The 24,779-nt window shown below is 47.8% G+C and overlaps 1 protein-coding gene across 3 annotated transcripts in view; it reads left to right on the top strand.

Annotated features, from left to right (window-relative positions):
• MYO18B (myosin XVIIIB) overlaps positions 1 to 24,779 on the top strand; it is a 230,676-nt gene that overhangs the window by 174,582 nt on the left and 31,315 nt on the right. For all 3 annotated transcript variants that reach the window (XM_087423619.1, XM_087423618.1, XM_087423617.1), the window contains one exon: positions 22,512 to 22,642. In XM_087423619.1, the coding sequence (XP_087279745.1) occupies positions 22,512 to 22,642 (131 nt within the window). The remainder of the gene's footprint in view (positions 1 to 22,511; positions 22,643 to 24,779) is intronic.

Genomic DNA, 24,779 nt, shown 5'->3' with positions numbered 1-24,779 from the left:
TTTCTGAGACCCAGAGGCGACTTCACAGCAGAACCTCATTCTGAGTGGAATCGAAGGCCTCGCTGCAGACTGTGTACTTTTAATAATGTTTAAATAAAACATGGGAGCCCGGTGTGATCTCTCTGAGCCTGGCTTGTCAGCCACCCGGGCAAAGCCATAAATAGTTAATAGACGACCACTTACGGCTCTACTTCTGTTAAATCCAGCATCAATTATAGATGGTCCATGAATTATTTATTTGGTGTCACTTTGGGGTATATTTTCCACCTTTAGGGGGAAAAATGAAAAGAATGTGAGGCCTAAAACAGATGAGGGGCTAGCTGGAGAGCCTGGTCTCCCTTCTGCATCTGCGAATTTCCCTAGAAAGAGAAAGCCTCCCACCGATGTGATTGAGAGGTCAGAGTGAATCTGGATCTGAGAGGACTCTGCCAGACCACGAGGAGCAAAGCTGGGGGCAGTGATGTGCTCGTAAATGTTTAACAACCGGCTCTCCAGGGCAGATGGAGTCCTGGCTTGTAGTCTCTGCCCATCTCTGTGGTGTAAATCCTCCCCCCCCCCGGGGCTGATTTCACACTAGCAACATGATGTCACTGAACCTGGAATCGGGAAGCCATGCGCAGTAGCACACCATCATATAGCATTTCTACCGTACAGATACGAAAGACATAAGTCACTTCAAAAGCATAGATGATAGTCAAATGTCGGTAAGATAGTTAGGAAGCAATGTGTTTTGAGTATGTGTTACCTTTGTTTTTAATATGATTTATTTAATTGTGAGTTTATGTCATTTAATTTTTAATAATAGTTGTGTTTAACAACTGGCTCGCAGTATTTCTGAAAATTGAGCCGTCAGCTCTTGCAAGCTGGTAGGAGCTGGTTCCAGCATCCCACTGGCTTGGCGTCTCCTGGGAGTGGGGTTGCCGTGCCCTGGTAAGGAGGCCATGGGGGAGTGGAAGGAGCCTGGAGTCCGAAGGCTCCCAAATCAAATCCCATTGCTCAATGACTGTCTTGTTTTTAAGCAAAATTACTTCATCCTCAGAACCCTGTCATCTTCAGGGTGTCCTTTCCCCTTGTGGATAAAATGGGTACAATTACATTGACTCAGAAAGATGATTCATGCCAAGCTTCTGGCTCTGCCTGTCACATAAGCACCCCTGAAGGCAGGCTGGCCCCTCCATCTTCCCCTCTTTTCTACATTCTCTTGTTTTCTGAGAACCTGGCCACATCTGGTAAGGGCCCTAGGAAGCCCAAAGCCAGATTCTGTTGTTTTCATGTTTATTATTGTTTTTACTTGCTTTGTTTTTTGGCCACCCAAAGACTCATGTCTCCAGGTTCTAGGTCAGAACACAGCCCCCTCCCACCCTTGGCCCAGGGCATTCACCAACCCCAGTTAAGGGTTTCTTTTTAAAAAGCTCTCCGTGTTTTTCTCCCGCAAATGGCTGTGAACTTCAGAGCATAAAGATGAATTATTTGGGCTGGGAACTGAAGTATTTAAAAAGGCATTCCGTATGGAGGGCATTTGGGGCCATGAGCAGGGTGTAAATAACACCTTTTATGTTTCTCCTGACAGGGAGAGAGTTCTCCTAATTACTGCCCCCTTATCTCAGTGTGATCTGGAATGGCCCAACATGTTCATAAACTCCCTGTTCACAGCCGGCTTTACTCCCCACTCTTAACGGCCTCCTGCATCTTGAAGAGCTGGCAGGGGAAATGGAGGGGTGTTCATATCACTCTCTTCTTTCCAGGCACCATGGTCTCTTTTCGTATCCCCACAAAGGTTTCTGTACAAAAGAAACTTGGTCCTAAAAGAGACTTAGGACCCGGGGTCGCCAGCCCCAGTCACGTTTCTGAAACGGAATTCTTCCAAGCTGTCTTGATCCCATATGCTGGATGTGCTTGTCTCAATTCGAGAGGTGTTATCATCTAATGAAATGAGTTTCTTTGCGCCTGCCGCTGAGATGAGATATCTTGATAATAAAATCTATTACCGAAAGCCTGCCTAGGAATAATTGGGTCTATTACTCCCCGACTCGTGGCTTTGTTTCTGCATTGAAAACAGGCTCTCCAGTAATTAATCAGAATTTAAAGTTGCTAATACCAATTACAAATAATATGTGGAGCCTCGAGATGGCAAACAGAAGAGCAGATATTAATCTAGTCCCCTGAGACTTCATTAATTGACTTTTGTCACTTTAGACTTACTGGAAATTAGAGTAACTTAACTCTGTGATGTTAATTACTTAAAAAAAAGAAAAGGGAGGGGGAGATATTGATGGAATGTTGCAGGTGTACATTAAATTATTCAAATAAATCCAATTCAAATTGTTTAGATGAGATTATGCTTCACTTAATTGCATGTCAGAGAGACTGGAGAAGGTTAAGCTTCACAATCGGAAGCACGATTGTGGTTACAATTAGACATCTTCAGAAGGTCATGGCCCCCAGGAAATCAAGGGGGCCCCAAATCAGACTCAATGTTCTGAATCTGTTTCAAAACTATAATTTGGTTTGAAGGGTAACTCATCTCTTTCTTGGTGCTCTTTTTTTTTTGGCTGAGCTTAAATAATGAGAAGGCGGAGACCTCAGAATTGAGGACAGACCAAGCAGTGGGAAAGAAAATGGTTTTTACTGGGACAATTGGCTGGTTTGGAATTGCAAGCGTACGTATGGGAAAGGATGAGTGAACTGGTTTAAGTTATGGTGGTAAGTGACAGAAACAGAGTTCAAACTGGCTTAAGCAAAGGGGATCTTTTGGGTCCATCTAGTGAAAAAGTCTAGTGACCTCTGATTTCAGGCCCCGTGGAATTCAGGGATTCAAATGATGTCCACAGGCTGAATCCAGTGTGCTGGGGCCAACTGGTACCAGCTCTCCAGGGCTCATTGTGTGCATCTCTTCCCAACTCTGTGTTCAGTGACATCGCGTTGGTAGATTGATGTTAGCTATTGAGGAAGGATTTACACCATGGAAATTGGCAAATGCTGCAAACCAGGGATTTTTTTTTTTCCCCAGAGCCAATTTTAAACACTTACCAGCACACCACTGGCTGAATTCTTCTCTTTCCATCTCCATTCTCAGGTAGGCATTCCCTTCCCAGTGGCAACAGTCAGGCTGGAAAACGACCAGCTCATCAACCTCAATGATAGAAGGCCCCTTGTACCCAACAGCTCAAACAAAAGTCTGGAAATGGAATCTCACTGATTCTGATTGGCCTGATTTGGGTCACATGCCCACCCCTAAATCAAGCACCAGTGCTAGAAGGATGAAGTCTCAGGTTGTTCTGTTCTGGAGTACATGCTCTGCCTTGAATCCAGGAGTAGAGTCAGCCTCATTCTGCCCACATGGATGGAGAGTAGGGGAAGAAGAGTTCCCCCAAGGAAAAATAGAATGTGGGTACCAGAGGAAGGGGGAATAGATTCCAGAGACGCCAACCCCTCCACCCAATGCAGAGGCTGTATCTGTGTGTCTGAGCCTTGCTGGCTTCTCTCTGCTCTGCCCCAGGTCCCTTTTAGGTTTTCTCATCTCCTCAAGGGAGCAGCTCACAGAAGGGTAGGAGCCTCCTTGAAGCCAGGGTCCTGGATTCCAGCCCCAGTTCTGCCTCTAACTGATGGTGTGACCTGGGGCATGCTCTCCCTGTGCTGGACTCACTTTTTCCCTCTGTAAAATGGACCAGATGATCTCCAAGGCTCTTTCTGCTGAGACCCTGGGCAAGTCTAGACCTACTTGGTCAAGGAGCTGTAAGCTTTGGGAGTGTTTCAAAGGGCTGATAAGTCATGGGGGGAGCCTCCTCTGGAATGAGCACAACCCTCTACCCCAAGACCTCTGCACACAGTCGCAGAATCTCAAACCTGAAGGCATCTAGGCTCTTTCATCTCATCCCATGCCTTCCAGCCTCAGACTGGTGGAAATTCCACGTCTGCTTATGCAGCTGCAGAGTTGAGGAAATCACTACCTCTGTGGGCAGCAACATCCCTGTAGATACCTTCCTCTCTCCAGAGCATTCCAGACTGTTTCTGTACCTACCCCACAGCTGGATTCCAGATGTGTCACTTTATCTCTGAGGATTTGGTATCAAAGGGCAGAGAGACACCTTCTTGCTTCTCTCACCTAGGAGACAAGGCGTTATTCAGAGACTGCCAGGTTTTGCTTTATATTTTTTAAGTATCCAAACCCTCTTTAAAATGCATAGCTGATGTGGATCTGTGGGAAATAGAAGGAGCGCTCTCCATCAGGTCTCCCCTACTCTTACCCCAGCCCCTGAGGCAGCACCACCAAACACAGCTTGATATCCATGGTCTAGACCCGGGCTCAGCAATCTGCGATCTGTGGGCCAAATCTAGCCTGCCTTCTGTTTTTTGTAAATAAAGTTTTATTGGAACACAGTCGCAATTATTTATGTATTGTCTGTGGCTGCTTTCACAGTACAGTGGCAGGGATGAGTGTTTGTGACAGAGACCATTTGGCCCATAAGATCTAAAATATTTTACAGAAGAAAAATTGCTTGCTTTTGCCCTAGAACATTGCTTGGCACATGGTAGGCATAAAAAATGGCATGTTGAAGAAAGAACTTGACAGAAAGGGCAAAGAACTGGGAGTAAGGAGACCTAGATGCAGATCTCAGTTCCCTCATTTTCCTTCTGTGTGACTTTATTCAAGACACTCACCTTCTCTGTGTCTCTATTATCTTATCAAATGGGGATGTTCGTTATAACTCCCTTGCAGCATTGCGAGGAAGATTTAATGAGAAATGCATTTCAGTGTTTACTGTAGTGCTTGGCACAAGGCAAACTCATTGTCATTGTCATCATCATCATCATTGTCTTAGTCCTTTCAGGCTGCTATAACAAAGTACCACAGGCTGGGTGGCTTATAAACAACAGAAATTTAGTGCTCATAGTTCTGGAGGCTGGAAGTCCAAGATCAGAGCATCAGCGTGCTCGCATTTTGGCGAGGACCCTCTTCCTGGTTCATAGCTGGCACCTTCTTGCTGTGTCCTCATGGTGGAAGGGGCTAAGGATCTCTCTGGCCCTTTTTATAGGAGTGCTAATCTCATTCGTGAGGGCTCCGCCTACATCACCTCTAAAGGCTCCACCTACTAATACCATCACCTTGGGGGTCAGGATTTCAAGATATGGATTTGGAGGAGGGGGGACACAAACATTCAGACTATAGCAATTATCATCATCACCTCACCACCATTATCACCACTACCACCATCACCATCATTATTGTTATCATAATCATAATCACCACCATCATCATCATCTTTATCGCCATCATTGTCACTACCTCCACAATGTCAGCATCATCGCCATTATGCCATCCCCACATCATCATCATCAACATCACCACTACCACCATCACTACCATCACCATTATTATCCTCATCACCATCACCACCATGACAACCACCACCACCATCATCATCTTCATCACCATCATTATCACTACCACCACAACTTCATCATCATTGTCGTTACGCCATCCCCACCATCATCAACATCACCACCACCACCATCACTACCATCACCTCATCCTCATCACCATCTTCATCACTGTCAGCACCAAGACCACCACCACCATCATCATCATCATCATCATCATCATCATCATCATCATCATCATCATCATCATCATCATCACCGCAAGAGTGATACTCAGAGCAGAGAGCACCGCAGAGCCCCTTCGAGAGCAGGCAAGCTCTGAACTTCAGAGCAGAGGTGTAAGCCGAGGCCAGTGGTTGGATCATTTCCAGTTTGACAATTCTGGGAATTCTGTCCGCCACATGCTGCATCCCCCCTTATGATCCATTGGTTCGTAGATGTCTCCTTATTTGTGCTCAGTGTCCTGGGCATCAGCTTCATTGGAATTCTGCTCTCTCCCCAGACTTGCCTTGGCTGCATTCCAGGTAAATGACGCAGAGCCCATCCTGTTGCATGTCACCTCTGCCGCCCGCTCGGATAATTAGAATCAACACATTCATTTCCCTAACAGCATTCTCATCTTCCCCCTGAAAAGTTCTCAAATGGAAAAAGAAAGGCAAAACCAAGCTACATCTGTCCTTGTTCAAGCAATTTGCAGCTGTCCACAGCTGACATCCACCCAGCTGGGGGGCAGAGCGAGGCTTCCTGTTTGCTTTTGGTGGGAGATGACGTGGTTGATACTGTTATTAAAGTCTGGCAGTGGTTTGGACACAAAGCATCCTGCTGGAGGGAGGCTCATCAGCAAACACTCAGGGGGACTCCTCAGGCTCCTGCCTTTGTGAGCTAATTGCGTGGTGGGTGGGGAGAAAAAAAGAAGACTGATGTCACTTCTCAGCAGACAAAAGGAAAAGAACTCAGGAAATAAGATGGTTTTCGCTTCTTCCTGAGAACCTGGCAAAATCACCCAAGGTTGTGCCCAGGTAGCAATTGGATATTCTGTGCCAGAGATCGGCAAATATTTTCTGTACAGGGCCAGGTACTAAATAGGCTTTGCAGGCCACATGGTCTCTGTCACAAAAACGTCTCTGCCATTGTAGCGCAAAAGCAGCCATAGATAATACATGAATGAATGAGCATCTGTGTTCCAATAAAACTTTATTTACAAAAGCAGGCAGTAGGCCAGATTTGGCCCTCAGGCTGTGGTTTGCCAACTCCTGTTCTAATCGCTATTGGAAGGAAAAGTGGAGTAGGGGACACACAGCCGAGCTAGATTTAAATCCTGGCTCTAGCCCTTCCAGACTGTATGTCCTGGGCAAGCCACCTGTCTTCTCTGAGTCTCAGTTTCTTCATCTGTAAAATGGGTTATAAGGTCCTCAGGAGATTAAAGGAGTGTCTTGCACCTATTAAATGGTCAATAAATTCTAACTCTCCCTTGTTCCCACCTTCTCATCCCTGCTAAAAATCATAAGGGAGTAACACTGATGAAAGAAGGCTGTGTGAGTACTTTCCAGGTGGCCCCAGCTATGGTGACAGGTTCAGTGACACAGGTATTTTTGTAGCTCATTTGCAAGTCTAGTGGCTCTGAGTTTCCCAAGGCTGGTCCTTCTCTTGTCCATTTCTACCAGCGCCCTCCCACCCCAAGATGCCTCCCCTGGCTCAGCTTACCCCATGGTCATCACAGAGGCAGAACCCCAGGTTCACAAATCAAGATTCTGTGTACACACTTCCGTTGTGAGAGCGAGCGGTTTATGTTGTGGTTTAATGTGGGGTCATCATTAAGGACTGTGTCTGCAAGTCAAAGACACTGGGTTTCAATTCTAAGGATTACGTTTGCCTTGTCACTGGTGTGATTTTTGGACAGGGTCGTAGGGACAATTCAGACTTTTGTGAGATGATCCATATAGTTAAGTTTCATTTAACCAGAAGGGAAAAAAAAAGATTGCTCTTCATAGGAAAAGTGTAAACAGAACCATGATTTGTGATTCATGGGCTTATTTATTTTCTATTGTGGATGTCAGCTGGCGTTTGATTTTAAGTTGGGTTATATATAGTTTGTATTTACTTGTTGTTGTTGCTTTTATGATTATTATTTCTATAACAGTCTATCATGTGTGCCAGGCCTAAGCATGTTTTATGCCTTCTGTCATTTAATTCTCCCAAATTCCCTGTGACCTATCACTTTGTTTTTCCAAGTGTGATTCGCAGACCAACAGCCTTGGCTGCAGAAATGCAGAATCTCAGACCCTGCCCCACACCTCTGAGTCACAACCTGCATTTTATTTATTTATTTATTTATTTATTTATTTATTTATTTTTTGTGAGGAAGATCGGCCCTGAGCTAACATTTGCCAGTCCTCCTCTTTTTTGCTGAGGAAGACTGGCCCTGGGCTAACATCCATGCCCATCTTCCTCTACTTTATATGGGATGCCGCCAGAGCATGGCCTGACAAGCACTGCGCCCAGGATCCGAACCGGTGAACCCTGGGCCACCGCAGTGGAGCGCACGCCCAACCACTTGCGCCACCTGGCCAGCCCATGACCTGCATTTTAATAAGACCCTCAGGTGATTCGCGTGGGTATGAGGACCCTGATGTAGATACTTCCTCGCGACTGTATTATGGATGAGGAGACAGAGGCTGAGACAGGGCTTTTTCCATCCAGACTCGAACTACACAGTCTGCTACCCAATTTAGCTTATGGTTCCTGCCTCTGTGTTGGTGATTTGGTTATTTTGCTTCTGTATCTTTTCCCCCAACTACACCATCTACTTCCTATCGTTAGGCATCACTTTCTTCTTAACCCTTCCATTGTGGGGCTGAAAAGTTAACCACACACCCAGTAGGTGTTCAGATATCTCCTGCCTGAGTGACTCCGTGAAATATTTGCATATGCAGAACTGAGAGCCTGCTATTAAAAGAAAGGGATGGTGGCTGTCAGTACCACTCAGTGGGGTTTCCTGGACACATCTGCCCCTCGGTGCTTTGGGTCTTTAGAATATAGAATAATAACACCTCTTAGAATGTCAGAACCATAGAAACCTTGGAAGTAGAAGCACAGAACCCATGGGGTCTTGGCAACTTGGCATTGCTCCAGTATTCTCCCTCGGGTGATGGTTTCAGCAGACAGGACAGGTGAAGTACAACAGTTTCCCAGACATTTAGATGATTTTCCACCTCACTACAACATACTTGAATCCCCCCGGAATGGTGGTGTCCAATGTGGCAGCCACCAGCCTCATGGTGCTATTTAAATTTAGGTTAATTAAAATTAAATACAATAGGAAATTCAGTTGCTCCATTACACTGGCCACATACCAAGTGCTCAATAGCCACCCGTGACAGCAGGAATAATCTCAAACAGGCATAATTGCTTTGTGTGTAGTGCGAATTCTTCCCCTTTGTTTCCATCTTATTCACAATTCCCTCCCAAATTTCTCCCCAGGGTGGAGCCCACCAGGACACAAGCCACTTCACTTCATTTTTAATCTCTTGTTACACACGTATGGCTTTTCTCATGATATTGCCATAAGGAGGGGACTTGTTTTTGGAGCAGCCAAGAGTAGCACATGCTCAGTGGGGCCTCATTTGGGCCCTCAGCTCCTCTAGGTTAAACCCCATTGATGCCCTAGGCCACCCTAGTCTTGCGACGGCAAGGACACAAACATTGTCACCTACTCTCTGTATGTCATCCACTGACATGCATTTTTTGAAAAAATCAATTTACTAGCTAAACTCTTTTATGTCTGCCAGTTAACCTTTGTACCTTTCCCTTCCCTAACATAACAGCACTTCCTAATTACCAGCATGGCTACTCAACATTTAGACCCACGGAATCTCAGCATTTGGAAAGATAGCATCCTAGAACTGTGATGTATAAGACCTTAGAGTCTTCAAGCCAGAAAATCTTAGGACTTACAGAATCTTGAATCATTAGACATACATAATATTAAAGTCTTATTAGGTTGAGCCGTATGAATTTTCCATTTGCACAGTTGAAAATGGTTGAATATAGTTGATTTCTTGTGGCTCAACCTAATAGGAGTATTGAATATTGAAATCCATACATTCTTAGAATCGTTAGCTCCTAATGCTACAGAATTTTTTAACCTTAGGATTCTAGAACACAGGCCAATAACTTGTTTTGCCAAGGGCCAGAAAGTAAGTATTTTCAGCATTGCGGACCACAGCGTCTCTGTCTCAACCTCTGAACTCTGAAAGCAGCTGTAGACAATTCATTAATGAATGAATGTGGTTGTGTTCCAATAAAACTTTATTTACAAAAACAGGCACAGGCCAGATTTGACCCATGGGCCATAGTCGCATACCCCTGTTTTGGAACGTAAAAGCTGAAAGACTATCATCAAGCACTTGAATTTGTATAGGAAATTCACAGACCCACATCCGGGGTTTCCGAAGGGGCCATGCAAACGTGGAGCTATTTTAGGGATGGTTTTGCCTGCTTCAGACCACTGTCTCTCCCAGGACGGCGTCCGGCCTCCAGAGAGGTTATGAGGGGAGGAAAGAGCCTCTGGGGGCTGTTGCTAACGTGCTGCCTGGCACTGGGAGAGAGCCAAAGAGCCATGTCCTTGAACTGAAGAAAAATGGTGAGAAGCTGTTGGAAGCAGCACCTGGCTTTCGCAGTGCTGCCCCCGTGGGCTGAGCCCCTCCATGAGGAGCAGGAGATGCTCCTGAGTGCCGGGAGGGCAGGATTGATGGCCCTGGCAAGGGCCGGGGGGCCCTAGCTGCCCGGTGGATTTGATGAGGCTGTTCATCCGAGAGGCACGGGCGACCGGGCCGTAACCTTGAGATGCGGAGGGAGAAGAGAGAGAGCACATCGCTTACCCGTGGTTTTCCTTTCCTGCTGGGTCAATAAATGAATAAATGGACCATGAGTGGCCAAGTGGCTGATATAATTTTAGACTCCATCAAAAGGAAGATCACAAAACTGTATGGAGGGAGCGTCCACGTCTTTATGTTCTGCCGCCGGGAGCCCGGGCTGGTGATTGTGACAGTCTGAGAGCATCGGCAAGGAGGGTGGGGGCACTCTGGGAACCACCGTTGGCTGCCTGTCTGCTCTGTGGCAGACACTTTCCACGCGCCGTCTAATTAAATCTGCACTTTCAACCTTATGAGCGAGGTAATGTTTTTATCTCTATTTTACACATTTTTAAAAAGAGGTTTTAAAAAGGTGAGGCGACTTCCCCAAGGCTAGACAGCTAGGAGAGACTGGCACCGGGATATGAAGTCAGTCTCTTGGACTCCAAGACCGATGCTCTCAATCACAATGCTGGTGTTTCTCAAACCTCTCATGCACACAGATCACCCGGGGATGTTGTGAAAATGCGGATTCTGAGTCAGCAGGTCTGGGACAAAGCCTGAGAGTTGGCATTTCTAACCAGCAACCAGGGGATGTTGATGCTGCTCGCCCCAGGAACTCACTTTAGAGTAGCTGGCACGACCTCCTACTTTCCCCTTATTCCAGACCCCCTGAAGTCTGGGAGGGGGTGGCTTATGTTTTTAAGATGAGGTGGCACAGCAGGAAGTGGTTTGTTCAGGATTCAGATTTATATCCTTCTGATCCAGGGTCTGTGTCTTTTCCACAATAATGTCTACCACCTACCCTTGTGCCTTTAGCGTGGCTCTCATCTAGGGTCGACTTTGCCCCTCATGGAGTATTTTGCAATATCTGGAGATATTTTTGGGTGGCACACCTTGGGGGTGGGGTGCTGCTGGTATCTGGTGGGTAGAGGCCAGGGATGCTACCAAATATCTTACAATGCACAGAACTGCCACCTCCCCCCAGCCCCAACAAAGAATTATCTAGCCCCAAATGCCAACAATGCTAAAGTTGAGAAACCTTGCTTTTTGGCTCAGTGTTCTTCGGTCCAGAAAATAAAAATCCACCGAGAACCCCTCTTCAGAGGGCATGTAGTGCCCTTGAATTAGAGGAACTAGTAAGCAGTTGAAACCATCCCACAAAAATGTGGCATGAATAAGTGAGACTCATACTTACCAGAAAAGTCCATTTCCCAATCCATAGGTGGAACTTTCCACTACACTGAGACAAGGCCAGGGTGTTCATGTCTCTGTAACATCTCTTACCTCAGCAGATGGAAGCCAATCAAGTCTGGAAATCATTGTCTTAATCTCCGGTCATTATCACGCCTGGCCGCACGCTGTTTATTGGCGTCTTTTGCTGTTTATGTCGCACGCACTGTTTTCTCTGACAATGACTCCCGCCTCCACCCACTTCCCAGCCAGACGGCGTTGACTCTGGTCCAAACGTGGGGAGGCCAGGATCTGGCATTGATTGCCAATACCAATAGCTCTGGTCCATGTCCTCCTGCAGCAATTTTTGGGGGTCGTATCTAATGACACAAGACTATTGATGAGGTTGGTTTACCTGGGAGAGATGTCCCCCCTGCTCCCTCGAGTTCATTCGTGATGGTTCTTTGGCTTGTGGGGAATTCTGGCTGGGGCTTCAGTTGTTATGAGGTGATCAGATGTGCCTGAAAAGGGAAGCGGATCTCCAGAGAGGGAAGAAGCAGTGTGATCAATGATGATCTTGCATGCATGCAGCTCTTCACAGTTTACGGAGCACTTGAACATGATCTGAGCTTCACAACGTTCTGTACTGATGATCGGGAGGGAACTGATGCCTATTGTAGAGTTGAGGGCGCAGACTCTAGGATGTGCTAGTTGGTGCCTGGGGTATCGAAGCAGATGTGAGGCCCATTTCCAGGTCTTGAGTCTGGTGCAGTTCTCAGTCTCACCCCTGTGCTCTCTTCTTGTTTGTGCCTACCTGGCATCACTGTTGGGCCGCTGTCATTTTTGTCACTGCTGACCTGGATGAGTATGCAAGGGGTGATATTCTGACTCCTGTATTCATAGGCAATGTCTGCAGTCCCCAGCCAGCTCTCTCCTGGGATGCTCTGGATGCATGTGGATGCCAGCAGGGATGAGGCCTGACCTGAGCAGGGGGAGTTGGCACATTGACGATAATGATTTTATCTAATTCTCGGGCATGGTCGCATGACTTGTGACCGGCAGTGAGGAAGTGGGACCAAGTGTGAGCATGTTTTGGTGGAGAGGGGCAGGGAGGGTTTGGGGGACCATGTTTGAGGCCTTAAAATAGTGTGGCGAGTGGGATGCAGGGTTGAGAGTACCAGATGCCTAAATGAGGAGGGTGAGAGGGCCAGGGGAGATGGGGTGAGGGTGAAGAAGTATCAGAATAGAGGAGACCCCGTGAACTTGGCACGTTTCCCCAGCTGTCACCGCGTGGTTCTGAGAACAGAAGAAAGGGTTGTGTATTGAACACCTGCTACGTTTTATGCAGCGAGTCGAGCACCTTCCACCCATGAAACCTCATCTAGTCCTGCAGCATGGTGATGCTGCCATCGTTCCCACTTTATAGATGAGGAAACTGAGGGCCAGGTAGGTGGTGGACAAGACTGTCCCGGGGTCATGCTGTAAGTGGTGGAACTGGGCAGCCCATGTCTGCGTGATTGGAGACCACGGTGGTAAAACCTGCTACATATCACCCACGTCAAGCATTAGAGCTGGGAGACTTTAAAGATGAAATATTTATGTGGGGACTCTAAGTTCCAGGTCCTGCACTAGGCTCTTGGGATGTAAGGCTGAGTATAGTCTTACTCATAAGGAGCTCAACAGAGCAAAAAATTAGAAATTGGAAAATAATTACAATCTGATAGAGTATGGGCTTATCCCAGTGACTTGTACAAATGCTAAGGGTGCAGAGATGAAAGGGGCTAATTCTACCCAGGGCAGCCAGAGAGGGCATCATGGAGGAGGCCACTGTGGAATGGGTCTTGAAGGATGAGCAGAAGTTTACTTGTCAGAGCAGGGAAGGGCATTCCAGGTGGAGGAATGGTAGCTGCAAAGGCACAGAGGTGTGAAACAACATGGCATATTTAGGAGCTGGTGAAGGCTATCGGAATTACTGGTGTGTGGAGTACAGGGTGCGGGCAGTGGAAAGAGAAGCACCTCAGAGGATGGTTTGGGAGAGAGACTGTGAAGGGCTCGATTCTTCCTTGGATGCTTTATGGAATGCGGATTGGAGAGGAGGCTGGATCCAAGAGAGGAACCAGTTTAAGACTACGAGAACGCTTAGGAGGTGCTGATGAAGACTAAATTTATGATAAGGGAATAGAGAGCAGGAGAAAGGTGCAAGAGATGAGCCCACTGTACTGATGAGGTTCTTGAGCCCAGAGAAGGGAGCCAGGGTAGGTAATAACTAACTTCTTCAGATGCAAAACCCAGTGGCCACCTGAGAAGTTTCGAAGTCCAGTGTCCCTGTTTCTGCAATCACATGGGCTAGTGGGCTGAGAAGAAATATGAGCTTCATTTCCATTTAAATTGAAATAAGACATGTCAAAGGTGGCTTGATAATTAGCGCCTGGAACAATGACCCTCTGATGCGGGAAGCGTAGCGTGGAACATGTGGCAGAGATAATTTTTGCATTTGGGACTTAATTATGTTGATATAATTATTCCTCTGTCAGGAAAATTGGGTGGCACAGATCTGTCATATATGCGTTTGAGCAGAAAAACGAAAAGCCTTTTTTCTTTTTTTCAGGAAGCACTTGTGTGGGTGACTCTGGGAAGTCAGGAGCAGGGGGGTTGGAGTTCTCCCCAGGTCAGGACATCTATCTGCAGCTGGTGGCTTTGTGAGAGCCCTGCAGGTGTCAACCTTGAGAGGGGTGGACCCCAGTGACCCACCTTCTTGGCCCCTTTCTGAAGATGCTGCATCAGAAGTCACAGGCTGGGGGCAGTTTTAGGGCTGGGAAAGCTATGAGCTCTGAATAGCTAGAGCTGTAGAAACTTTAGAGAGTTGTTTTTTTTTTTTAATTTTATTTGCAAACCTTGTGACTCAGACTCATGGCAGAGTTGCACACGGTGCCTGGAAGCCTGATCACCTTCCCTTGGCTGTTTCCATCCCACTGGCCGGAGAGAGCCTCGGCCACATCCCCTTCTGTGTGTAAGGGGCTTGTGCCTGCCCGAGGAGTCTGTGCCCTCCACCACTCCCTACTCGTTTGGGGGAACTTGGGACCCCAAGAATCAAGTACAGAGCCCCCTCCTCACCATTGGAGCCCCAGTCCGTGGCACCCTTGTTGCTCAAGTAGCTGGAGCCAGTGTTTAGGCAAAAATGGCTTCTCCAATGTGGATGAAACGGAGAATGAAAGAGGAGTGCACTTCTAACAGGGAGATGACCCGGGTAGGAAAGGCCCGGGTTCTAGTTCTGCCTCTGCCACCCAGTGGCCCAGCATCCTTGGCCAAGGCTCTGATGGTAGATGGTGTGTGTGCCCACAGAAGTATATGTGATGTGTGAATGCGCATAGCAAATAACGCACATCTTCAACTTTCCGCAGGCCAAATCTTTATCATCTAGATTTTGAGCAGCCCAAACTGCCTAAAATGTTAACTTTCCAGAAAACTAGAAAGGCCTTCAGGCGCTAGCTGGGGGCATTTTAAAAGAGTCAGCTTGAAAAATGAGAAAGGAAAGGAAAGAATGTGAGCAGGCATCTGGAGCCCCGAGCTCTTCTGCCTTAAGAGACTGGAGAATCCTAGCAGGGCACACTGGAGGGGTTGGGTAGGGGTTCCAGGGTCTCCTGCTCATCTGCATGGCTAACTTCATTCTGCCTTTAATATAAAACCGTGTTACCTGTATGTGTGTCAAATAGACGTGTCTATATACACATGCAGAAATGAACACAGGATGGAAATACACCAACATCATTCAGAGAGGTTGTCTCCGAGTCACAGACTTAAGGGAGATTTTTATTGTTTTTTTTTTCCACTTTCTTTATTTTCTAACTTCTCTATAGTGAACCCTATTAGAACCAGAAAAGAAAAATAGTGGTGTTTAAAAGAAAAATAAAAGATCACATGGTGTTATACTAGTGTGCCAGGGCTGCCGTAACAAGGGACCATAAACTAGGTTGCTTGGAAAAACAGAAATTTACTGTCTTATTGTTCTGGAGGCCAGAAGTCTGAAATCAAGGTGTCGGCAGGGCCACACTCCTCTGAAGGCACTAGAGAAGGAGCTGTTCCCTGCGTTGCTCCGAGCTTCTGGTGGTTTGCAGGCAATCTTTGATGTTCCTTGGCTTGTAGATGTGTCACTCCAGTCCCCTGGATGGAGCCTTGGTGAGCCCAGGTGATTTTGTGCTCTGTACCAGTAATTCTCCTGTTTGCCCTCAGATCCATTCCCGCCCCTTATCTGCTCTGCTCTAAATTGTAGGAAACTGTGTTTCCTAGTTTGCCTCCTGGTGGGTTCAGCCAATGAGAGGCAGTGATGGACAGTTGAAAGACAGGAGGACGAGAGAAGCCAGGGTATTTCTCCCTCTCTTGCACCGCCTTGAGGGGCATCTCTAGCAGCAGCTGAGCCTCTGGAATTCCAGATCCGTTAGGGACTCCCATCCTCCCTGGGGGCACTTTCACTCCCATTGGATGGCCCAACTTCTCTGCTTTTCCTTCCAGCCCCACGGAGGCAGCGCCTTCCTTCTCCTGCTGATCTCTTTTGACTTCTCATCTTTTCCATCACCTGGATAACCAATTCCCTGTATTAAATTCCTTTGGTTGAATGATCTAGAGTGATTTCTATTTTCCTGACGGATACAGGCTCCTTCGAGGCATTGTATTAAATCCTTGCAGCTTCAACAAAAAAGCATTAGGTTCGTAGACTTCGTTTTCTGAAAAATGTGGCTGTCCTCACTCTACAATACCTGCCGGCGTCATATTTTCAGAGTCTTTACTTAGAAAGAAGGAAATGGGAACATTTATTATGTATCAAGTATGTGCCACTGTGTTAGGTATACCAGATGCACGCAGTTTTACATGATTGCGTTTGTTCCTCGTGACAACCTTTTATCAGGGAACAATGCTGTCATGTTAACAGAAGAGGAACTGAGAGGAGGAGAGGATCGGTAATGCTTCAGAATTCACACAGGTGCTTCCGGGTCTTCCTGTTCCAAAGCCTGTGTTTCCCCTGCTGCTCCCATGTTCTTAGCAGTTTGCATCTCCCCCATCCCCACCCACCAGGGTCTCTCCATAAGTGATGGGTCTCAGCTTTGCTCAGTTCCACAGAGAACCCTCCTCCCCCGTACAAACTAACCAGCTCATATAAATGTCTTCTTAGAGGATTCACGAGGCGCTTCCAGAAGGACTGAGGTCATTTAAAGTGTGGCAGAGTTGGGAGTTCCGGCCGATGCTGGTAGATGGAGCACAGGGCAGCACAGGGATGAAGCACAGAGCTTCGTGGTTCAGAGAATGGACTCTGGCCCCAGATCGTCTGGGTCTGATCCATTAGACGTACCTGCCGTGGGTGAAGAAAAGGATGGATGGAATTTCCAAGTATTTACTGACCCTCTGGAAATGGGCAGGCCTGAGCTTGAATCCGTCTGTCACTTTCTAGCTGTGTGACTTCGGGATCTTGGATGAGTCTCTCTGTGTCTATTACCACATCATAAAAATAGAAGGAGGCAATTAGTTTGCAGGATGCTTATGAAGAAAGGACCTTGTGCAGTGATGGATGACCCTTCTCCCCAGTCCCTCTTGCTGCTGGAGGTTGGGTTCTTTTCAGTCTTCAATAAGAGAATCTGATGCATACTTTCGGGTTTTCCAATGGGCACCCCAGCTCTTCCCTTTTCCCAAATGAGACTGAACCCTGCTAGTGCTCGCTCCATTGCTGATATGGCCTTGGAGCTCTCGCCAGGACACAATTCACAGGGCTGTTATTTTCCCCCAACCTTGTTTCTCCCAGGCAAGTGACCTTGGCCAATTGGAATGAAACAATGGCAGTTCCTCATAATTTCTCTTTTGAGGAAGACTCCTCCCACTTCGGGAGACACAGATATCCTTGAATGAAGCAGGAGTAGTCAGAGGCAAAGGAGGCGTCGTGTGCTGTGGTCGATACCTGGGTCTAACTCTAGATTGGCATGTTCTGGTACACGTCCTTGGGCAAGTGGCTTACCCTTGCAGAGGCTCAGCCTGCTCCTCTGTAAAATGGGGATAACGAGGCTGCTGCGAGAGACACCGAGCAGGGGGAGCAGGGGCCTGTTCTTTGTACAGTAGAGAGAAATAAAGTCCTATGTTGTTTAACTTTCTGATAATAAAAGTAATTCATATTCTTTGTAGACTATCTGGAAAAATATAAAAAGGAAAATAAAAATCACCTGTATCTCACCACACAGAGATAATAACTCTTTCACTACTCTGTTGTAATATTCTCAAGTTACTGGCTATGTGTTTATATCATCCTTGACCCTGAGGGTTCTTATAAAGATCACGTGAGATAAGGTATTTCAAACATTTAGCAGAGTGTCTGCCCATGTGAGAAATATGAATAAATATATCCATTTATTAATTAATTCAACAAGTATTCATTATGTATGTGGTATATGTCAGACTAGGAATATTTGTGTGTGTCTATATATACACATGTGCACACACATTCACACATATACATAATTATATGTGTGTGTGTGTATAATTTTTTTTTAGCACCAAGCTCTGTAACATGAAGTTTCTATTTATCTTTACGGCATCAGAAGAAAATAACAGGATCGATTTTCATCAAGTTTCCGGGGGTGTTTTGAGATAGTTTGATCTATAATATAAACTACGTGAAATTAACTTTCAGAGGTCTTGGGGGGCATCTCGAAAGGTTAGAGAGACGACCTGCAGAGGTGCAGAGACTGACATATGAGAGTGCTGTGTGTTTGCAGACAGGAGAGTGTCCTCTGAAGACTGAGATGCCCTGAGCAGAGAAAACAAAAAATGGTTTTAAATATTAGCCTCTAATTGAACATCATAAGAGGAGATGATTTTAATTGCAGCCAGTAATTATCATATGAACTGCTCCCCACAGGGCAGCCCTGTGGGACATGCTCCAGGGCAGGTAGCTTGGGGTTTAACAAGGGTCAATGATTCTCTTAAGCAGTGCTGGGGAGGCCAACAAGCCTACATACTATACTATTGTGTTTATTTCTGCATGCATGGTGTATATTATGTGTGCATTAGTGAGTGTGTGCAATACCATTGCCCCTCCTTCGTTCACCACCTAGAGTCATGCAATAACACCATTCATTCAATCCCAGAATATATATCGAGTGCCTGCTGTGTTCTAGACACAGAGAATACAGATGGATCAGGTCACTCCAAGAATGTCAGCTTCCTGGAAGTTAGGACTTGATCTGTCTATATCACCTGTGCCTAGATCAGTGCTGCTACATGGTAGGTGCTCAATAAATGTTTATTGAATGAGTGAATGAGTGGTATATGAATATATATATAATGTGTAATATCTATATTAGTATGTTGTGTGTCTCTTACAATGTGTATATCACTATATTCTAGCTATAGATTAATATGGGCATATGGTATATTTATTAGTGGGTTTCTGCTATATGCATCTTACTATCTAAATAGTTTCATATCCTGTTTTTTTCTCATCTTCTTCATGCTCCAAGTCTCCAAAGAGGGATAATAACAGAGAAGACCAGGCTCATACCTGGCCTCAAAACACACCCCGTCTGTGCGTAGCAGTCCTAATCCAATCCTGAGCATCGTTAGTCAGATGTCACGGAGGGTGGAAGGAGGCCCAACTCCCGGGCCTGAGATGGGGTGCCTCCCTCGTGCCCCCTTCTCTTTGTGCACCCCCTCCATGTCTCAAGCGGTCTCTGGCTGCGGCCTTGTTTTGCCGGCCCCAGGCAGACTGGGGCACTGCCTTCATTTCGCCTAATGACTTGGTCTCTGCAATCAACAGACTCTGTTTGGTTTTCAAGTTGAAGCAGGAAAGGCTTGCTGATTGCTGATTACACAGACTCTCAATTTCCCAAATCTGTCTTCTTGGAGTATTCCCACTGATGCGAGTTCCCTGGCAGATGGAGGATGGGGCGCGGAGAGCAAGGGAGCACAGTGGAGCGTGGGACGCAGTGGTGGGTCCCCTAAACCCCGTCCTTGGTCCGCGCACCCTCATCCGTCTGTGGTTTCCTTGCTCTCAGCTCTCCTTGCTCTGTCCAGATAACTCATCCCATATGCTGTCCTTTCTTTCCCCTCATGTCTTTCCTCTGCAGGAGAGTGAAAAAGCTTTGGACCAGAGTCCTGCATTCCAGTCTCCTTACTCCCTGTGTGACCTTGGCAAACCTCCTCAGTGACATGGGGCCACCCACCCAATTGCTTTTCATTCCCTCTGGGAATTAAATGACAGTAATGCCACCATTGGCCAACAGCCCTGTGAAGGAGGGGCTCCTACTGCCCTCTTTGTACCTATGGAGGTCAGAGAGGTTGAGTAACTTGCTGAAGGTCACACAGCCAGTGAGCAGTAGAGCTGAAATTCGAACTCAGGCATCTTGGCTCCAGAGCCTACTTCCACTTTCACGATATTATGGATTTAGCCGTCTCAGGTCCCCATTTCCTCTGCCCACGTGCTTAGTCCCAGCCCGGAGCCTCCCAGCCCTGAGACACAGCACCTGCCCCATCCCTGTCCTCCACCCAGGAGGCTCCATGAGGGTTGAGACTTCAGGTCCTAGCTGCTCCTCTGCATGACACTGACACGGGCAGAGTTCACCCGGGCACAACTGGCAGGGGACGTCTGTGCTCTTTTCTCAACTCTCAGCACCTGTGGCCCAAAGAGCTCTCTCTCCTGAGACCCAGTCCAGGATGCCCATCTCAGCTTTGTGGTCTCCCAGCCGCGTGACCTCAGAGAGGTCATTGTGCTGCTCTGGCCTTTAGTTTCCGCGTTCCTAAAATGCACATTCACCACATGCCCAAGATGGCCCAGACGTGGACTTCGGATAGCATCTTCGTGTCCTAGGAAGACACGGGTGTCGCATGTCCCCAGAGAAGGTGGCCGGTTCCAGTGATGCTGTCCTCCCCGCCCACTAGGAGGGAGCTGAGCCTGGCAAATGCTCCTGTAAGATGCTGGGATTTTGCACCCAGCCCTTTTCCAGGTGGCTTTACGAGCTGACATGCTGGCGTCCTGGGGCGAGCACCCCGTCGCCATCCTGTGGTGTGTGTTATTTCCTCTGACAGCCACTGGCCTCCTGCCCGGGGGGGGGGCCCTGCCTCGGCTCGTCTTTCACCTTGTCAGCACCAAGATGGGGATTTCACAGCTGGCAGCTCCAATCAGCTACAAGGCTCTGCCAGGCCCCTGTACACCCACCACTGCCTCTCTCCACGCCGCCCCTTCTCTCATCAGCTCAGCTTGGCCTTGGGGCTTTCTCAGTCTTTGCCTTCTCTCTCTCGAATTGGGAAAGACTCAAAATCAGTTGAGGGCCGGCCCCGTGGCTTAGCGGTTAAGTGCGTGTGCTCCGATGCAGGCGGCCCGGGTTCGGATCCCGGGCGCGCACAGACGCACTGCTTCTCCGGCCATGCTGAGGCCGCGTCCCACATACAGCAACTAGAAGAATGTGCAACTATGACATACAACTGTCGCCTGGGGCTTTAGGGGAAAAATAAAAATAAAAAAAAAATCAGTTGAAAGGCACAGACTTACAATACCGTGAATGGACAAGTGAGTCTGCCAAGGAAAGCTGAGTGTGTCCCTATAATGGGAAGCAGCCCTGGCTTTCACTGGCTTTCATTAAGGTGTGCACATGTACCCCAGAAAGATTGCTGGCCTGGGAGCAGGACAGACCAGGGTTCGCATCCGGGCTCTGCTCCTTACTGCCCTGAGTGACTTTGCTGGCCTCAGTTTCCCCGTCTATGAAATAAAGAGAACCGATCCCAGGCTCAGAGAAGGGCTGTGAACTGTTCAAGGCCACACAGCAACTGAGTTAAATGAGGAGCTGAGAATTGCACTTAGGTCTGACCCTAAATCCTTACATTTTCACCCTTTCACACTCTCATCATTTGGTATATATGTGTTCCTTAAAACCACAGTCAAAAAATAAACTTTACTTAATTAGAACAGCTTAAAAGACAAATCCTAGCCAATCCCCTCTTCACCACCATCCATAAATATTCTCAACTCTCCAAGTGTTTTTCCAGGTGTGTGTGTGTCATTTGCATATAGATATGGGCATGATAGTTCTCTGTTCTATTCCATTTGCTTAACAGGATTTCACAGAAGCATTCCACACTGCCACAATCCTTATTTCTAATGTTAATGTCTGCCTAACAGCATCAAAGTGACACGCTGTGATGTCCCCAGCCATACCTGATTGTTGGGTGATGAGGCATCTTTCAGCTTCTCTGTGTCATCAATAGCACTGCTCCAAGCATCCTCGGGAACAGAGCCTTGCCCTGCCTTTTGATTTATTCCCTGTAGGATTATTTCCCGGAAGACAGGATTCCAGGTTTAACTTAGGGTTTCTCAGACTGGGCTCTGTTGACACTTGGGCGAGGTGATTCTTTATGGTGGGGGCTATCCAGTGCATAGTAGGATGCTGCCAGCATCCTTGGCCTCTACCCCACTAGATGCTCAGCACAGTGCTCACTAAACACTCAACACAGTGCTGGGCACAGAAAGGTCTCAGTAAATGCCAGTGGTGTTTGCCTGCTCTGCAGGGAGTCTTGCTGGTTGTCTATCTTTGCCTTTGCCGCCTTTGAGGACAGGAGTCGTTGGGGGAGTCGGGGTGACAGAGTTGAAAGGGAACCATTCTTGTTCTGCCCTCGCCCCCAACCTCCCACTCCAGATCCATCCCTGGGGTAGACTCAGCTTCCGGAACCAGCATCTGTGACTGTTCTGGGAAACATGAATTGGTTCATGTGTTTACTCATCCATCCAAGGTGTACGGGTGCCCACTCTGCACCAAGCAGCTGGTGGTGCGAGTTCAGAGCCTGGCTCTGGGGTCGGGCAGACTGGATTCAGCACCACCAGCGTGGATGAGTAAGATCTGTCCGTGGCCATGCCCTGGAGGCCCCCAGGCATCCATTTCCTCTGTAAAATTCAGAGCATCTCTCTGAGGGTCCAGGGAGCCTATCTGCAGAGAGACCCCCTCACGAGGTACCCACCATGTAACAGGTGCTCCGTGAACACGAGGCTCAGCCAGGGGTGTCTCCCCCAGAGAACTCACGGGTGAGTGGGGTTCTTGCCCGAGGCCAACGTGTGCCTGTGGTCTCTGTCTCCAGGAGAAGTACGTGGAGGAGCTCGCAGCAGTGAGGCAGACCCTCCAGACGGACCTGGAGACGTCCATCAGGCGGATTGCTGACCTGCAGGCGGCCTTGGAAGAGGTGGCGTCCAGCGACAGTGACACGGAGAGGTAACCTACAGGGGCCAGGTGGGCTGGGCACAGAAGGTGGGCTGGGCACAGAAGGTGGGCTGCACCCTGGGGAGCACTGCTGTCTTCAGTGGACAGAGCTCCCACTCTCAGATCTGGGGGGGTCTGAGGGCTGCATCTGCTGTGAGACCCAGATGCGTTCGGAGATGGGAGGGATGACTGGCTGGCTCAGGTGAGGAGAGACGGGATGCTTCCCCACTGGTGTCAGTGGCTCCTTGTTACCGTGGAAACCTCCTAGCCCAGCTTGCCAAGCCTTTGGGGAGGCAATCTGAGGGAGTGGCTGCAAAGTGGACTCCTGGGTGTGATCTTGGGCAAGTTACCTGTCCAGTCTGGGCCTGATTCCCTCATCTGTACAGTGAACATAATACTGTCAGACAAATCACATCCAATTGCCAGGATTTGACCTACAGACTGGGCATTTCCACCCATTGCCTACCTCGTAAAGTTGTTAGGGAGAGTTAAATGAGTTAATAGGCGATTGTCACGTAGAACAGTGCCCGGGGCATGTAAGTGCTATCAGAGTGTAAGCTATATTTGTACAGAATAGCCAGAAATTTTACAAAGGCAACAAGATTCAAGGATGCAAGATGAGACAGGTGGGTGATGTGCAAGACCAGTCAAAGTCAATGTCAGGGTATCTCTCCTTCCTCAGGAGACAGACAGGCTGCTTCCCACGGTCTCTACTCAGGTCTCAAGCTGCCATAGGCCATGAGTGGGCTGCTCAGCTGGAAGGCGTTTGAGGTGTCCTGGCTGGGCACATGGTCCCAGGCTGTGTGGCCCCTGCAGATGGCTCTAAGTGTCCCGTTCCCCAGAGCTGCCTTTGTAGCCTTGGCATGTTACTTCTCCAGAAATCACAGCTGCCCATCCCCATCTCAGCCTCTGCAGCAAAGCCTGGGCAGCAGGGAGAGACGTTTTCTTTGCGTTGCTTTGATGAGGAGCAAGGTGCTTTAACCTAAGCTTCCAATGTGCTTCCTCCCAAGGCCAGCCAGCCGCCCCTGCACACCTGTGCAGGCTGCGTGGGCAACCAATCCCTCTTGATCTTCGTCTCTGGGGGGGATGGTTGGAGCTGCAGCCAGAAGAACCAAATACCAGACCATGGAATACAACCTTCTCCGTTTCCCTGAGGACCCCTGACCTCAGAAAGAGCAAGGTCACACAGCACATTAGCACCATACACCCAGTTAGCACCCTAAGGCTGCTGAGTTTCTCACCCAACCTTTGCCTGTCGCACCCCTCTTAACAGGGCGAAGGCAGGGGCCAGCTGCTGACCGGCGGGAGGTATGGACATGAGACGGGCAGCAAGGGGAATGGAGACGGTTGCAAATTGGCTGTGGTTTAGCCAGTGGGAAGAACCAGGCATCTGCGTTAGAGCCGACCATGCCTAGTCAAGAAAACAGACTGGAAGGAAACACACCAACATTCTAATACTGAGGCAGGGCATTGCTGGTGACCTAAATTTTTGTTTTCTTCAAGCTTATTTACATTTTCTAAAATTTCTGCAATGAACGCGCGCACACATCCCTAGCTCGACTAGTGCCTTCTTTAGGAGATTTTGCTCATGTAAGTTACGTACTTTAAACACCTGATTTTAGAATGTGAACACATTCTTTCCTTGATGTAGTCCTGGGCTGGTCATAAGCTGCTCAGAGGCACGTCGTCTCAAACTTTCCCATGAACAGGCTCACGACCAGCATCAGTGAGACAGAGACCCAGTGGACTCTAAAATCTTGTCTCTAAATAAAGGGCTTTATCTAAAAAATCTTCAGTGTGTGCAAAAATGGTTTCTATGCACATTCGAAGTATTTCTACCACTCCCTGCTAATTTGCACAGCTGCCAAATTGCTAGTGAAATAGCAAATACTGATGTTGCAGCTGCTTCCCAGTTCGTGATTACACGTAGGATCTCCCGTCCGCCGCCCACTCCCCCAGTTTTATTAGTGTCATGACGAAACTAACATCCGTAATTACAAACCCCTATTGTCGATATTGTCTGCTTGATGCTTGGGCTGACTTTTCCATTAGTAGCAACACTGGAGCCTTCGCTTAATTATTATGGGAATTAATGGCTGTATATACTAGCATTTTTAAATTTTTGCCAATGAGCAAAACTTTTGAACTA

The sequence above is a fragment of the Ceratotherium simum genome, chromosome 35, assembly GCF_057802395.1.
Source record: "Ceratotherium simum simum isolate JZ-2026a chromosome 35, ASM5780239v1, whole genome shotgun sequence".
NCBI lineage: Eukaryota > Metazoa > Chordata > Mammalia > Perissodactyla > Rhinocerotidae > Ceratotherium > Ceratotherium simum.
Note: the sequence above shows the minus strand (reverse complement) of the source record. Positions and strands in the feature narration are given on the sequence as shown.